This window comes from Pristiophorus japonicus, chromosome 14 (genome assembly GCF_044704955.1).
Source record: "Pristiophorus japonicus isolate sPriJap1 chromosome 14, sPriJap1.hap1, whole genome shotgun sequence".
Lineage (NCBI taxonomy): Eukaryota > Metazoa > Chordata > Chondrichthyes > Pristiophoridae > Pristiophorus > Pristiophorus japonicus.
The window spans coordinates 34695808-34713270 of NC_091990.1; the positions used below are offsets into that span (position 1 = coordinate 34695808).

Here is a 17463-nt window from a genome sequence, read left to right on the forward strand (position 1 = left end):
CATTTTCTGAAGATATGCATAATGGTTTAAGATTTAGCTTGGCTCTGGATTCCTTAATTCTGTCCAGGATATATAATGGGCTAAAAACCAGCTTGACTCAGAGAAATCATGTTCCAACTTAACCTGATGCAATTATTGAAATTGGTTTGTGTAAGACAGATATCTGAGTAAGTGGCCAAGTCATTCATTTTTTTGCTACATCAACATTTTGGGGATTTGTGCAAATATGTGTTTGATTAATAGCTTTCTTAAAAAAAATAACAAGCAGTTATTTAAATTTGCTGAGTCTTGGTCACATTTGTAAAGATATTAATCAGCCTTGTTTTCCACATCTGTCCCTAGCCTTTTAAGAGAGATCATAAGGCCACAGCTTCTGTATAGTGATAAAGGGAAAAGAACTATATGTAATAATATTTTGTATATCATAGTTATGCACAGTAGTTCGAAACTATTTATAATTTCTACTACTCAAAGCACTAGTTAAGCTTAACAACTACTATAAAAATATATCTTGTGTTGCTGGCAGTGTTTGCTTTTTGTTTTACTGCTTAATAAATGTCTTTGGCAGTTAAAGCCTAAGTCAAAGTCTAGTGGTGTTATTCTGCCATCTTCCGAAGACCAGGACGACCATGTGTGAACATGTGAAAAAGCGAGTTGCTGAAATAAAATTAAGAGGGTTCGCTATTCATTCCCGAGGCACCCTAAAAAATTTAGCTCGGTATCTGGACAAGTGAAAGCATCAGAAGCTAGAGCTCACTTATAAGAGTAATCTGAAATCTAGATGTCAAGAATACTTAGAGTAAAAAAGAATAAAGAAATACATATTTTTATGTTACTATTTGTTTTTCCCCTTTTCACTTCAGCTATGATCTTTCTCTCTCCGTCCCTCTCTCATCTCCCTTCTCACAATTTTCAGTTTCTGTCCCCTTGGAACTATCTACCTCTGTCTTTTGTTAAGAAGGATGCAGCGTAAACTTAATTCTGAACTGAAAATAAATACGAATGGGAGAGACGCACATAAAGGGGCCAAGTGCCTGCAGGATATGTGTGCATTTCTGTTAGGTTTTGTCTGAGTGAGTTTACCAGTCACTGTTCCATCAATATCATCTGTCGCCAAAAAAGCCATTTTTAAGGTTATTGTTCAATGATAAACTCTTTCAAAGTATTCTTTCTGGATCAGAATGTCTCCCATTTATGAGAGCTCAAAATGTTCAGTAATGCAAACCCTTTGTTGCAGTTTTTCTACTGGGCTCTAGATGGATCAACTGCTGAAAACAGTCACTGAAAAATACATTAAAATCACCCATGTGGCCTCTGCACATTATTACAAATATATTTCACCTCCATGTGATAAAGTAGCTGGTTGCGTTGCTCCATTTTACTGTATAGAACGGCCAGCAATAAATATTCAGCAAGGGAAATCGCTGTCTTGGTAAACGATAAACTGGAACTTAAAACACTTAATATGATCAATGACCAGCGAGGATATGACAGGGAGCGACTGAAAACCTACCGTTTCTCAGCTTTTCAAATATAAAACAATCCAAATGAGAAAATATTCTTACTGAAAGTTTCAAAAGAAGGACCAGCTGAATGCAATGGTTTGTGGAGGGACAGATTTGATGTGAACCCAAACAAGTCAGGAAGTATAGAGAGACTGTGACACAGTTAGAGATGTTCTGACTGAAAGGGGATTGATTGTAAATGAGGTTTTTTTTCAAAAATGAGAGAATAATTGTAAAAAAAACCCATAAAAACTCATGCTTTTAAAATATCTGTATCAATGGTTTTGTTAGAACTGAGGCTGTGTTTGAAAGACAGAGAAAATGATTAAGAGACACGGTAATACAGAGAGACAGAATGGGCAGAATGGAGAAGCAAGAAGTGGCAAAAGGAAGAAGGTAACAATGAGAGAAAAGGATAATGGAGATAAAGTAATGAAAGACAGATGCTTGCTAAATGCCGAACAAAAAAACAGGGAAATTATGTCCAAAAATCTGAGAAGGAAGACAAGGAGAAAGACAACAACTTAAATTTAAACGATGCCTTTCAAGCAGTAAATAATTCCAAGGTTCTGAATAGGAGAGAAATGATGCAGAGCAACAGTAGAAAGTGATTTAGTGGAGGTGACAGTAGGAACGGGCGATGAGGTAAACTTTCAAGAGGCTTTTGAAAGTGGATGGAGGAGAGAAGTGGCTAGGAGAAGGGTTCTAGAACATAGGATCATGAGGGCTAAAGATTGTCAGTGACGGTGGAATGGAGGGAGGGCGGATGCACAGAATGCCAAAGGCGGAAGAGCAGTGAGCACATTGGGCTGGAGGAGGTTGCAGAGGGAGAGTGTGTCAAGGCTTTGGGGTGGTGAGAAGGCGGTGAGAGGGTGGGAGGAATTGTAAACACGGGTGAAGATTTTGAACACATTACTTTGGGGACGGAGAGCCAGTGGAAGTCAGTGAGGACAGGGTAATAGGATAGGTGGCAAAGGATGATAAATGAAAATGTTTCAGTGAAACAGTGCCCGTAACTACAGAATGAGACTTAGAGAGTAAGAAAGCAACAGCCTAAGGCTGGACAGGGATAATCTTTCTGCAAATATCTGTGTGCGTGTGTGTGTGTGTGGGGGGGGGGGGGGGGGGGGGGGGGGGGGGAGGAGGTGGAGAATATTTAGCCCTCATTCTTTAGAATCACTTGGATTACAGTAAAGAAACTTCAATCCAACATAAAAAGACCAATAGATTAGCATTCTTCAAAGTCTATGATTGAGAAAGCAAACAGATCATCTATAAAGCAATTGTTTATTATTTGTCAAATGTTAGCAATTTCCTTTTAGAAACAGTTCTTCATTTCCTTGAACAAACTCTGGCTAATCAGGCAGATAATTAGATTTGCCCACAAAAATGACCCGATTTCTTCTACCAGACTGCAGTGTCCGCATTACTTGCACATCACGTCAGTCATAACACTCTGTGTTTTTTTAAGAATAATATTACTTCACTGCATGCAAAGTGGCTTCAGGAGCAGAAAAAACATTACGTTGAATGTAGGTCTAGATCCAATAGTGACTAGAAAAAATCCGCAAAATCCTGCCAATCCCCTGGGAGGATAGACCAACATTAGAGTCCTCGACCAGGCCAACATCCCCAGCATTGAAGCACTGACCACACTCAACCAGCTCCATTGGGTAGGCCACATTGTCCGCATGCCTGACACAAGACCCCAAAGCAAGCGCTCTACTCGGAACTCCTACACGGCAAGCGAGCCAAAGGTAGGCAGAGGAAAAGTTTCAAGGACACCCTCAAAGCTTCCTTGATAAAATGCAACATCCACACCGATACCTGGGAGTCCCTGGCCAAAGCCCGCCCTAAGTGGAGGAAGTGCATCCGGGAAGGAGCTGAGCACCTCAAGTCTCATTGCCGAGAGCATACAGAAATCAAGTGGAAGGAGCGTGCGGCAAACCAGTCCCACCCACCCTTTCCCTCAACGACTGTCTGTCCCACCTGTGACAGGGACTGTGGTTCCTGTATTGGACTGTTCAGTCACCTAAGAACTCATTTTTAGAGTGGAAGCAAGTCTTTCTCGATTTCGAGGGACTGCCTATGATGATGATGGAATGACTAGAAACAAACTACACTTATGGGGGGAGAAATTCAACTCATTTCTCCAGTGTATAAATCGGCGTTAGACCTCCAAACTTTGTGGCATGATCTGCTGCATCAGTACTTCGCCAGAGGTGCGTCGGATGCCATATTGGCTCAGGTGACTTTTAATCATCCAAAGTTCCCATCTTAAACAGGAATTAGGCTCCTTAAATATGCAAACTCAGGTCCTATGCAGGTTGTAGGTCCCCAAGTGCGACATCCAGGTCCAAATGGGCAGAGCCTGTGCCATGTTCGCTCCGTCTTGTTGTATCGGGTCTTCAGCGACCTAACCAGCTGTCCTTAAAGGACCTGGCGGCAGCTAGAAAAAAGACCCAAGGGTTCTCTCCCTGGGCCCACAAAAAGTTCCAGCCACCTGCCGGGGTGTTCGATGTCCCTCCACCAACCGCCCTTCTCCCCCTCCCCCCCGCCACCACCCCGACCCCCCACCGAGACCCTGCCGAATTCCCGCCTTCCTCGAAAGGTGAGCTGCAACAGGGAATCCACTTGTTGCCCACAGCTTGCTGGCGGCACTTCAATAAGGCACAAAGCAAACTTGGCTCGCTCCTCATTCCGCCACAGACCAGCAGGCAAAGCAGTCTCTCGGTTGATTTTGCACTCAGTCTGAGCTCAAATCGAATTTCTCCCTCATGGAATTTGACTAAAACTCTCAAATAATTATCGGTAATTCATTAAAAAAAACAACATTCAGAGAAAATGAAACAACAGCCAGAACTTGCTCCCAAACTAAGTCCTGCTACATATTGATCGGTGCCCACTGCCAGAGAACAGACGAAACAGAAATCAGAGTACAGAGACTGTAATCATCCCTCAGTATCACAATGGGAGTATCTACACAATTATTTTCAGAAAAAAGTATTTTACATATATGTTGTGTATCTGTAAAGCATGCACTCCCATGTTCCGCCTTCAGGGAGCGCATCCCCTGAAGTCCCAAGGGATCCCAGCATCCCTTGGGAGCACTGTATATAAGCCGGCCCCTAAGGCCTGTTCCTCACTCTGGAGTGTCTTAATAAAGACTGAGGTCACTGTTACTTTAATCTCCTTGAGTGCAGTCTCATCCGTGTTAGGAATACAATAACTGGTGACGAGTATACGGATCCAACGCAAAGATGCAGAAAACTGTGGACATCCTGGAGAAGTTCTCAGAGGGTGAGGACTGGGAAGCCTATGTCGAATGGCTAGACCAGTACTTTGTAGCCAACAAGCTGGACGGAGAAGGAAGCGCTGCAAAAAGGAGAGTGGTCCTCCTCATGGTCTGCGGGGCACCGACCTATAGCCTCATGAAGAATCTTCTGGCTCGAGTGAAACCCACAGATAAGTCATATGAGGAGCTGTGTACACTGGTTCGGGAGCATCTTAACCCGAGGGAGAGCATGCTGATGGCGAGGTATCGGTTCTACACGTGCCAGCGATCTGAAGGTCAAGAAGTGGCGAGCTACGTCGCCGAGCTAAGGTAACTTGCAAGACAATGTGATTTTGATGGCTACCTGGAGCAAATGCTCAGAGACTTTTTTGTACTGGCATTGGCCACGAGACCAGCCTACGAAAAATTTTGACTGTAGAGACACCGAGCCTCAGCAAGGCCATGCGATAGCACAGGCGTTTATGTCCACCAGTGATAACACCAAACAAATCACTCAGCACACAAGTGCTAGCAACGTTCATAAATTAACTGGAACTGTGTTTGCGAGCAGAAATGTACAGGGCAGAAACCACGAGTCTGCAACTGCCAGCAGGCCTCAGGTGACCCAGATGACTCAGAGTCCCCAACAAAGGATGAATGCAAGGCAATTCACACCTTGTTGGCGTTGTGGAGGCTTCCATTCAGCCTATTCATGCCGCTTCAAAGGGTATGTTTGCAAGAGCTGTGGAACAATGGGGCACCTCCAACAAGCTTGCAGACGAGCTGCAAGCTCTGCAAAACCTGCTAACCGCCATGTGGGAGAGGAAGATCGGTCCATGGTGGATTAAAGCAATTTTGAGCCTCAGAGAGAGGAGGCAGATGCTGAAGTACACGGGGTGCACACATTTTCGACGAAATGTCCACCTATAATGCTAAATGTAAAATTGAATGGCTTACCCATAGCCATGGAACTGGACACTGGCGCTAGTCAATCCATCATGAGTAAAAAGATGTTTGAGAGACTGTGGTGCAACAAGGCACTCAGACCAGCCCTGAGCCCCATCCACACAAAACTGAGAATGAACACCAAAGAGCTTATCACTGACCTGGGCAGCGCCATGGTCAAGGTCACCTACGAGGGCACGGTGCACGAACTGCCACTCTGGATTGTCCCGGACGATGGCCCCACACTGCTTGGAAGGAGTTGGCTGGGCAAAATCCAATGGAACTGGGATGACATCCGAGCGCTATCACATGTCAATGAGGCCTCATGTTCCCAGGTTCTTAACAAATTTCCTTCCCTTTTTGAGCCAGGCATTAGAACCGTTTCCGGGGTGAAGGTGCAGATCCACTTGGTCCCAGAGGCACGACCCATTCACTACAAAGCGCGAGCGGTCCCTCATATGATGAGGGAGAGAGTGGAAATCGAGCTGGACAGCTGCAACGTGAGGGCATCATCTCCCCAGTGAAATTCAGTGAGTGGACCAGCCTGATTGTTCCAGTACTCAAAAGTGATGGCACAGTCAGGATTTGCAGCGATTATAAAGTAACTATTAATCGTTTCTTGCTACAGGACCAATACCCGCTACCTAAGGCAGACGATCTATTTGTGACGCTGGCAGGAGGCAAGACGTTCACCAAGCTCGACCTGACTTCAGCCTACATGACGCAGGAGCTGGAGGAGTCTTCAAAGGGCCTCACCTGCATCAACACGCACAAGGGACTATTTATCTACAACAGATGCCCGTTTGGAATTCGGTCGGCTGCAGCGATCTTCCAGAGAAACATGGAGAGCCTACTCAAGTCGGTTCCATGCACGGTGGTTTTTCAGGACGACATATTGGTCACGGTTCGGGACACCGTCAAGCATCTACAAAACCTGGAGGAGGTTCTCCAGCGACTGGATCGCGTAGGACTGCAGCTGAAGAGGTCGAAATGCGTCTTCATGGCAACAAAAGTGGAGTTTTTGGGGAGAAAGATCGCGGCGGACGGCATTCGGTCCACAGACGCCAAGACAGAGGCTATCAGGAACTCGCCCAGGCCACAGAACGTCACGGAGCTGCAGTCGTTCCTGGGACTCCTCAACTATTTTGGTAACTTCCTACTGGGGTTAAGCACCCTCTTAGAGTTCCTACATGTGTTATTGCATAAAGGTGAGAACTGAATATGGGGAAAAAAACAAGTAATTGCTTTTGAGAAATCCAGAAACATTTTATGCTCCACCAAGCTGCTTGTATTGTATAACCCATGTAAAAGACTTCTGCTAGCATGTGATGCGTTGTCGTACGGAGTCAGATGTGTATTACAACAAGCTAACTTTGCGGGGAAGTTGCAACCTGTCGCCAATGCCTCCAGGAGCTTCTCTAAGGCCGAGAGGGCCTACAGCATGATTGAGAAAGAGGCATTAGCATGTGTATTCGGGGTAAAGAAAATGCATCAGTGCCTGTTTGGCCTCAAATTTGAGCTGGAAACAGATCACAAGCCCCTCATATCCCTGTTCGCTGAAAACAAGGGGTTAAATACTAATGCCTCAGCCCGCATACAAAGGTATAACTATACCATCCGCCACAGGCCAGGCACCGAGAACTGTGCGGATGCTCTCAGTCGGCCACCATTGCCCACCATGGGGGTGGAAACTTGCCTGCAAACTTGTTGATGGTGGTGCAGCCCGCAGAATTGTTGATGGTCATGGAAGCGTTTGAAAATAATAAATCACCTGTCACAGCCCGCCAGATTAGGACTTGGACCAGCCAAGATCCTCTGCTGTCCCTAGTAAGAAACTGCGTACTGCATGGGAGCTGGGCCAGCATCCCCCTTGAAATGCAAAAGCTAATCAAACCATTCCAGCGATGAAAGGACGAGCTGTCCATTCAGTCAGACTGCCTGTTGTGGGGTAACCGCGTAGTGCTACCCAAAAAGGGCAGGGAGACATTCATCTCGGATCTCCACAGCACACACCTGGGTATAGTAATGATGAAAGCGATAGCCAGATCCCACGTGTGGTGGCCCGGTATCGACTCTGACTGAGAGTCCTGTGTACGGCAATGCAGCGTGTGTGCTCAGTTGAGCAACACGCCCAGAGAGGCACCACTAAGTTTGTGGTCCTGGCCCTCCAGACCATGGTCGAGGATCCATGTCGACTATGCGGGCCCGTTTCTCGGTAAAATGTTCCTGGTGGTGGTGGATGCTTTTTCAAAATGGATTGAATGTGAAATAATGTTGGGAAGCACCGCCACCACCACCATTGAAAGCCTGAGGGCGATGTTTGCCACCCACGGCCTGGCTGGCATACTGGTCAGTGACACCGGGCAATGTTTCACCAGTGCCGAATTTAAAGAATTCATGACCCGCAATGGGATCAAACATGTCACCTCGGCCCTGTTTAAACCAGCCTCCAATGGGCAGGCAGAGCGGGCGGTACAAATAATCAAACAGAGCCTCAAATGAGTCACAGAAGGCTCACTCCAAACCCGCCTGTCCCAAGTACTGCTCAGCTACCGCACGAGACCCCACTCGCTCACAGGGATGCCCCCGGCTGAGCTACTCATGAAAAGGACACTTAAAACCAGACTCTCGCTGGTTCACCCTAGCCTGCATGATCAGGTAGAGAGCAGGCAGCAGCAACAAAATGTAAACGATGGTCGCGCCACTGTGTCACGGGAAATTGATCTGAATGACCCTGTGTATGTGCTAAACTATGGACATGGTCCCAAGTGGATCGCGGGCACGGTGATAGCTAATGAAGGGAGTAGAGTGTTTGTAGTCAAACTAGACAATGGACAAATTTGCAGAAAGCACCTGGACCAAACGAGGCTGCGGTTCACAGACTGCCCTGAACAACCCACAGCAGACACCACCTTTTTCGAGACCACAACACACACCCAAATGATCAACGACACCACCCCGGACCAGGAAATCGAACCCATCATGCCCAACAGCCCGGCAAGGCCAGGCTCACCCAGCAGCCCTGCAGGGCCAACAACACGCCAGCCCAGCGAGGGCACAGCCAACACACCAGAACAGATATTTGTACCGAGGCGGTCCACCAGGGAAAGAAAGGCTCCTGACCGCCTCATTTTGTAAATAGTTTTCACTTTGACTTTGGGGGGAGTGATGTTGTGTATCTGTAAAGCATGCACTCCCATGTTCCGCCACCAGGGAGTGCATCCCCATTAGTACCAAGGGATTCCAGCATCCCTTAGGAGCACGGTATATAAGCCTGCCCCTAAGGCCTGTTCCTCATTCTGGTGTGTCTTAATAAAGACTGAGGCCACTGTTACTTTAACCTCCCTGTGTGCAGTCTCATTCGTGTTAGGAACACATTAATATATATTTCTGAAGCCAGTAGTCAGTGGACTGGTGTTGATTAGATTAAGCCACACTGCCAGACTCAAATCATTCTAACGTTGCCATCTATTTTACTCTCAGAAGGGATAAGAATGTCTGGAGAGGAGACTTTAATCTCCTGAACCCAAATTTCAAACTGTACCCTTTTCCGAGTATATTCCTTTTGCATGTAAGATATGTCGTTAGTAACACTGCCCGTTAATATCAGTTCCACATTTACTATGCCAGCACTAATGACACTGGGGGGTAATTTTAACCAATCTCACCGGGCAGGAAACAGGCGGGTTCTAGTTGGCTTTCATTTTAACTCTCCATTGACTCCAACGTGGAGAACTGACTCGAACCAGCACGTTTCCCGCCCAGCGGGCAGGTTAAAATTATCCCAGTGTAACAGAACTACTTCCTCTCCAAACCTGGAATAGGTACTGGGAGTGACCATGCAAGCATCTCTTCAGCAGTGAATAGCTCTGCACAGCCACAACACAGTGACTTGAACCAGTGCCATCACTAGCGATTTCACCCTGGAAGGCATAACACTGGGTAGATTAATGCCACACCAATAAATAGATGCATTTATCAAGAGTGTCCTGAAACATGCATGGAACTGGCATAAATAATGCAACAGACTGCATAACTCCACTCTCTGCCTGCGTGATTCTGAACATTACAATAAACTATTCATGTTTTGAGAATTGGATTTCTCTGGTAAATTCACCATAAACATGTTCGCCCTGACTTTGCAAAATCAGAGCTGCAGTTTCCATTCTGTACCAATCAGCTCTCACTGAAATGGTGAATACTGTAATGAGAATTAAGGATGTGTATGCAACTATTACAGCATTTCTACACTGACCGTACACTTTGACTGAAATTAAACGTTTGGTTTTTTTTGTTGTTTTTGTAGCAATAAGTCTCCCTTAGTCCTCAAAAGGTTAAATGAACATGTAATAAAAGTATGGTGTAGGTAATCTCTGTATAAAGCTGCTTTCCAAAAGCGAGTATATGGGAGAAGAGGGAGCAAGTCACCCTCCCAACCGCTTGATGACAGACCATGAAGAGAAAGAAGAGGAATTTCATCCATTTTGCCCTCAGCTGATTCCTCCCTTTTCCATGATTTCTCTATCAAACACCTCATGGCTGACAGCCAGTGAAACGCACCCACTGTGGAATATCTGAGTTCATTTCAGGCAGGGCTTGAAGCACTCAATTTCCATATGACAGAATGGAAATCCAGTGCTCCACTGTTGAATCTATCAGGTCGCTGAGCACATTCAAGTTTTAGCCTTAATACCTGTAAATAAATTCAAATTGCTTTCTGCTAACTATTGAATATTTTTGTGTAAATGATGGGACAATTGGGAGGAACTGCCTAGAAGGAGTCACTGCGGCAAATTATCATGTACTGATGTGGGTTAGTTCTAAATGGTGCTAATTTCACTAGAGTGATAATATGTTCAAATTTTGTCGCTCAGTCCATTTGTATAATGATTCACAGTTCCAGGTGAAGATGTGGACAGGTGCGGGAAACAGACACAACTTTTAAAATTAAAATTGGGGCTAATATAATTTATCTTAATTTTGAAAAGCAATGCTAAAAATGGGACTCTTTTTTTAATAATGTTAAGTTATTTAAAGATTTACATTGACCATTATTCTCCTTCACTTACTATACATTCAGAATCTGTAATGCCACACTGCTTAATCCCTGGTGTTGTGAAGAAGTTTTCAAAAGGCATACACGTTTCCTGACCTATCATATATTTTACATAATACAAATTGCCCTGTAGCCAGTGTAATGCCACAATGTTTGCAGACAAAATAAATCAAAACAGTGGCCAACATATTTTATCAGTAATTGTTTAGTTGGTGTTACTCAGAGCCAATTGCTGTCACTTAAATTTTGGTTTCATCAAAATGGCTATACTTACAAAACAAGATAGCTGAAATTCAGCCTGTGAATAATTTCAGTGAAAAAGTCAGAACGAGTACAAAATGGGATTTTATGTTTTGTACTTACTTCAGCATTTCATTAAAATTTAATGCAGTCAGCACTTTCACTTTATAACAATAAGACTTTATAGTGATGACACCATATTGATATGACTTATGGACCTGGCCAGACATAACACACTCAGTACTTTGTCCTTCATGTGTTCTGCGGCCAGTTGTACTTCATATCAAGTATAATTAAACTAATGTAATCACTGCAACATAAGAGAGCCAACTTCAGCATTGGGAATCCATGTCTCAGAGGAGATCTTATAAGCATGTAATGTACTTAATAGAAAATAAACCCAATTCATAGTTTCGGATACAATAGGAGGACAAGTGAACATGGATCAGGACTGTTTGGGTAAATTTAGGATGGACTTAAGGAAGTACTTCTTTACATAGATGATGATCAACAGCTCAACACTTCAGAATGCCCTCCCAAAACCGCTCCACTTTTCCACCTCTGTCTCCTACATGTTCAACCAAGCTTTGGGCCATCTCTTGTCTCCCTCACGCCGCTGTGAAGCAACTTGGAATGTTTAAGAACATAAGAACATAAGACATAGGAGCAGGAGTAGGCCATTCAGCCCCTCGAGCCTGCTCCACCATTTAATACAAACATGGCTGTTCCGATCATGGACTCAGGTCCACTTCCCTGCCGACTCCCCATAACCCCTTATGCCCTTATCGTTTAAAAAATTGTCTATTTCTGTCTTAAATTTATTCAATTTCCCAGCTTCCACAGCTCTCTGAAGCAGCGAATTCCACAGATTCACAACCCTCTGAGAGAAGAAATTTCTCCTCATCTCAGTTTTAAATGGGGAGCCCCTTATTCTAAGATCATGCCCTCTAGTTCTAGTCTCCCCTATCAGTGGAAACATCCTCTCTGCATCCACCTTGTCAAGCCCCCTCATAATCTTATCCGTTTCGATAAGATCACCTTTCATTCTTCTGAATTCCAATGAGTAGAGGCCCAATCCACTCAACCTTTCCTCATAAGTCAACCCCCTCATCTCCAGAATCAACCTAGTGAACCTTCTCTGAACTGCCTCCAAAGCAAGTATATTCTTTCATAAATATGGAAACCAAAACTGCACGCAGTATTCCAGGTGTGGTCTCACCAATACCCTGTATAACTGTAGCAAGACTTCCCTGCTTTTATACTCCATCCCCTTTGCAATAAAGGCCAAGATACCATTGGCCTTCCTGATCACTTGCTGTACCTGTATACTATCATTTTGCGTTTCATGCACAAGTACCCCCAGGTCCTGCTGTACTGCAGCACTTTGCAATCTTTCTCCATTTAAATAATAACTTGCTCTTTGATTTTTTTCTGCCAAAGTGCACGAACTCACACTTTCCAACATTATACTCCATCTGCCAAATTTTTGCCCACTCACTTAGCCTGTCTATGACCTTTTGCAGATTTTTGCTTTTCCTCCCATCTTTGTATCGTCAGCAAACTTGGCTACATTACACTCGGTCCCTTCTTCCAAGTCGTTAATATAGATTGTAAATAGTTGGGGTCCCAGCACTGATCCCTGCGGCACCCCACTAGTTACTGATTGCCAACCCGAGAATGAACCATTTATCCTGACTCTCTGTTTTCTGTTAGTTAGCCAATCCTCTATCCATGCTAATATATTACCCCCAACCCCGTGAACTTTTATCTTGTGCAGTAACCTTTTATGTGGCACCTTGTCAAATGCCTTCTGGAAGTCCAAATACACCACATCCACTGGTTCCCCTTTATCCACCCTGTGCATTACATCCTCAAAGAATTCCAGCAAATTTGTCAAACATGACTTCTCCTTCATAAATCCATGCTGATTCTGCCTGACCGAATTTTGCTTTTCCAAATGTCCTGCTACTGCTTCTTTAATAATGGACTCCAACATTTTCCCAACCACAGATGTTAGGCTAACTGGCTTATAGTTTCCTGCTTTTTGTCTGTTAAAGGTGCTATATAAATGCAAGGTATTGGTGTGCTAGTAGTTATAACAACAGGTTGTTAGGAAAGGATGTCGATACCAGGAACTGGAAGACAATATAGTTGCTATTCTGAGATAATTAAATCCATTGAGCTGAAGGGCCATCTCCATCCAAGACTATCTTATGAAATTTCATTTAAATATTCTGAGTTAAACTGAAGTAACTCATAGCAGGTCTTTTATTTATATTTAAACATCACTGCCAGCTCTTGGGTTTTATACTGCTTCTGCTGTTTTTTTAATTCCTGGATCCGTTCTGTATTTAAACATTAAGATAGCGATCTGCGTGAGAATAATTTAGCACAATAACACAGTTTGTACAGCATATGGTGCCAATCTCAACATCCCGGTAGTCTTTCTCTGGACCCTGGGGGTTCACGGGTTGCCTTACTAGGTGCTTTTCCATGTTTCCATTCCCAAAGGCCCTACACAATAACAGACATTTTAATATTGGAAAATATCTCCAAAACGCTCTGATTGATCTGGAGTACAATTCCAGATTAATGGCCATTGTCTGCATTCCCTCCTCGCTGGCCCACATTGGCTCTCTATTCCCCCAGCGCATTAAATTTAAAATTCTTATCGTTGTCCTCAAATACCTCCATGCCCAGATCCCATCCTATCTCTGCAACTTCCTCAGTCTTACATCTCTCACTATACTCTTCGGTCCGTCGATTCTGGCCTTTCGCACTCCCCCTTCCCTTTAATCATTAGCCTCAGCCCTGGTCTGCGGAACTCCCTGTCTAAACTCCTCTATCTCGCCACTTCTCTCGCCGCCTTTAAAAGCCTTCGGAAAGCCACCAAGCTTTTGATCGTCTCTCCTGACTCTCGCACCATGGCTCAGCATCTATTCCTTTAGTCCTTTCTTTCATCTGTTCAGCTCAGACCATTTTCTGCATTGAAGGTATGTTGATAGTTGTTACTGAGGGCTATTCTAGTTAAGGGTGTTGGAGCATATTACAATTAACCTCTTTTTGTCTCTCTGTTGACTTACACAGTCAGTGATGACCACATCATCAGAAGAGCAGACTTGGAGAAGTCACTAAATCCAATAGTATGATGGCTCTAAATTAACAAACTGCTGCAGTTGCAGGACCTTGATTGTCTATACTGACGTCAATCCAGCTCACTCACACTGCTGGGCTCTGTAGCTCCTCCAGAGCAGCTCTCCTTAAAGTGTCATTATCAACATTCACTGTTAAAGTAAAACAAATCAAAAACACTGAACCAGTCAGAGCAAAAGGATGTTATGGTTAATCTTTGTTAACGGTTTGATTTTTTAAAAGAACGCACTCATGGTTCACACTCTAAATATTCAGACAAAAGAATATTTGTTAAATCCATTACTGTTTTCAAAGGGTTAGTGTAGTATTTGTTTGCTGAGATGGAAAAGAGGCAGCATGAGTAATCGGTTCCGAACTGTAAGGATTATAATGATGCTGTACATCGCAATGGGAGAAGTTCATCAATGTATTTTAGCCTCCAGACCCACAATTCCTATTCTTTTTTGGCCCTGAACTTATTGATGGAGTTTACCAGCGATAATAATGGCAGCTCAAAAATTCCTGTTCACTTTGTTCATTACCAATGCAAGTGTATTTTGAAACATCTTAATAATATTATAAACATACATCTAATATATATATACATACAAATCCTTTATTAGAGTCACCTCATGCTTTTCTCTGCAATGCTATAATTTTACTTATATTTAAATCCCTCCATGGCCTTGCCCCTCCCTGTCTTTGTAACTTCCTTCGGCCCTGAACTTACTGTTCCTCTGGCTGTGCCTTCAACAACAACAGCAACAGTTTATATTTATATAGCACCTTTAACATAGTAAAACATGCCAAGGCACTTCACAGGAGTGTTATCAAACAAAATTTGACACTGAGTCACATAAGGAGATATTAGGGCAGACGATGAGATAGGTTTTAAGGAACGTCTTAAAGGAGGAAAGAAAGCTAGAGAAGACAGAGAGATTTGAGGAGGGAATTCCAGAGCTTCAGGTCTTGACAGCTGAAGGCACGGCCACCAATAGTGGAGCAATTACAATCGGAGATGCTCAAGAGGCAAGAATTGGAGAAGAGCAGATATCTTGGAACGCTGTGGGGCTGAAGGAGATTACACAGATAGGGAGGGGTGAGGCCATGGAGGGATTTGAAAACAGGGATGAGAATTTTAAAATTGAGCCCACCAAAGCCCCAAGCTCCAGAATTCCCTCCTTACACCTATCATCAATCCACTTCCCTCTCCTCCAAGATCCTCCTTGAAAACTCCCTCTTCAACCAATTTGATCATGTCCTCCTAATCTTTCTTTAGCTATCTGTATTTCTTTATGCTTCTGTGAATCACCTTGGGATGTTATTCTATGTCAGAAGGTTGTGGGTTCAAGTCCCACTCCAGAGAATTGAGCATAAAAATCTAGGTTGTCACTCCAGTGCAGTGCTGAGGGAGCGATGCACTGTCGGAGGTGCTGCCTTTTGAATGAGACGTTAAACTGAGGACCAGTCCGCTCTCTCAGGTGGACATAAAAGATTCCATGGCACTATTTCAAAGAAGAGCAGAGGAGTTATCCCCGGTGTCCTGGCCAATATTTACCCCTCCATCAACATAACAAAAGTAGATTATGTGGTCGTTATCACATTGCTGTTTGTGGGAGCTTGCTGTGCGCACACTGGCTGCTGCTTTTCCTACATTATAACAGTGACTACACTTCAAAAGTACTTAATTGGCCACAAAGTGCTTTGGGATACCCTGAGGTCGTGAAAGGCGCTATAGAAATGCAAGTCTTTCTTTTTTTCTTTCTTTACATTAAAGGTGCTATATTAATGCAAATAATGCTATGAACTCGGTCTTCAATGAATTTTCTCCCAGTTTCTACAAGATTTTCCCTTGCAGAGTGTCTGAACGCATCCTAAATATGTAGAAGATTCTGTTCTCTATCTATCTATATATTTAAGTCGAAGCCTCTTAATTCAGAGTTGCTTATTGTTATTAGTTTTTAGCACTAAATTCCAACTTTGCTGTGTTTTTACCTTCCTCGATTTGAATGATTGGATCATTTGATTTTTTTACAGCAAAAAAGTAATTTTCGATTATCAGGAGTAGATTACATTTAAGGAAGCAGTCACAAAGTTGGTAGGCAACAGTATTGAGTTATGCTCCTTACCAGTTACCTGTGCAATTAGTTCCGTCGACATGCTATGAATCTTTATGTACATGTGGGTCATCATCCAGCATTAATATAAAACAGTTTGTGATATGCTAAGTGCATGTTTGTTGCATCAGTGGGAAATTGCAGTAGGATTTTGCAGGACCTTTTTTAAGCTCTTGAGCCTTAAAACTAATTGCTTTACTTTTTATGGACAGTACATGAATTCACATAAATACTTCATGTGTTTTATGTGCATACATAAACATGCAGAAGCAAATGATTTAAGCATGAGTTTATGATACTGATACCCTCGAGTGAGTATTGAAAAGTCCCTTACCTTCGACAAGTGAGGTGAGTAAGGTGACGTTGGCTGCTTTGCGCCTCCCTGCAGGCAAATTCAATCCGATCTTTTCCAATTTTTCTCTCAAAGATCTGCCTCCATTTTTCGACTTTGCCCTAAGGAAGACAGACATTTGTTTCAATCCTGTGAGCAGCTGGAAAAGCAACAATTCTATGAGCTCCTTGTTTGTTTAGTCTACTTCCCGTTTTGCTTTTTATTTGTTGGTCTCTTTTCTTTTTAATTTTTTTCTCTCTTTATTCATCTCTTCTTTTCCATTTCTCTTTCCTTTTCACCCTCGATGCCTCTCATATTTACATTTATCTCACTGTTCAATCACACTTTTTTTATTTTCCTCTACCCTTCTGTTTAATTTCAACTCTCACTCTCTCTCAGTGGTACCTCTTTCATTTATAACATTCTCTCCCTCACTTACCTCCTGAGCACTCCTCCGAGCAGCGATGCGTTCAGACACTCTGGTGGCGACAGGCGCCTCTGAACCTCTCCCACAGTCACTTTGTACTTGGAAGTGGAGCTGAGCAGTGACAGGCGGCCTGGGACGGAGCAGAACACTTCATTTGGGTTCGTCACTCCCCCGACCAAGCCATCCTTATGCATGCTCAAAGAAAGTGAACTGCCATTGGCTTTAATCGGCATTGGAACTGAAATAAAGCAAACAAAAATAGACTCACTGTAGAATATAGTACATAAAATGTTGAATGCATTCTATACAGAAACAATAGGTAACATAGGGTGAGCCACTCCACAATATGAAGTGTTTGTCAAAATATCTATCAAGCCCGTGAAATGTGTGTCATATGAATGTAGATTATGATCATATACTGAAAACACATATAGGG

The 17463-nt window shown here is 43.5% G+C and overlaps 1 protein-coding gene across 4 annotated transcripts in view; it reads right to left on the reverse strand.

Annotated features, from left to right (window-relative positions):
• The window catches only part of LOC139279352 (transcription factor AP-2-beta-like), an 86027-nt gene that overhangs the window by 19087 nt on the left and 49477 nt on the right, over positions 1-17463 (reverse strand). For 3 of the 4 annotated variants that reach the window (XM_070898471.1, XM_070898472.1, XM_070898470.1), the window contains 2 exons: positions 17040-17265; positions 16604-16722 (listed from right to left, as the gene is read on the reverse strand). In XM_070898471.1, the coding sequence (XP_070754572.1) occupies positions 16604-16722; positions 17040-17265 (345 nt within the window). The remainder of the gene's footprint in view (positions 1-16603; positions 16723-17039; positions 17266-17463) is intronic. The other variant, XM_070898473.1, reaches the window with a different exon arrangement.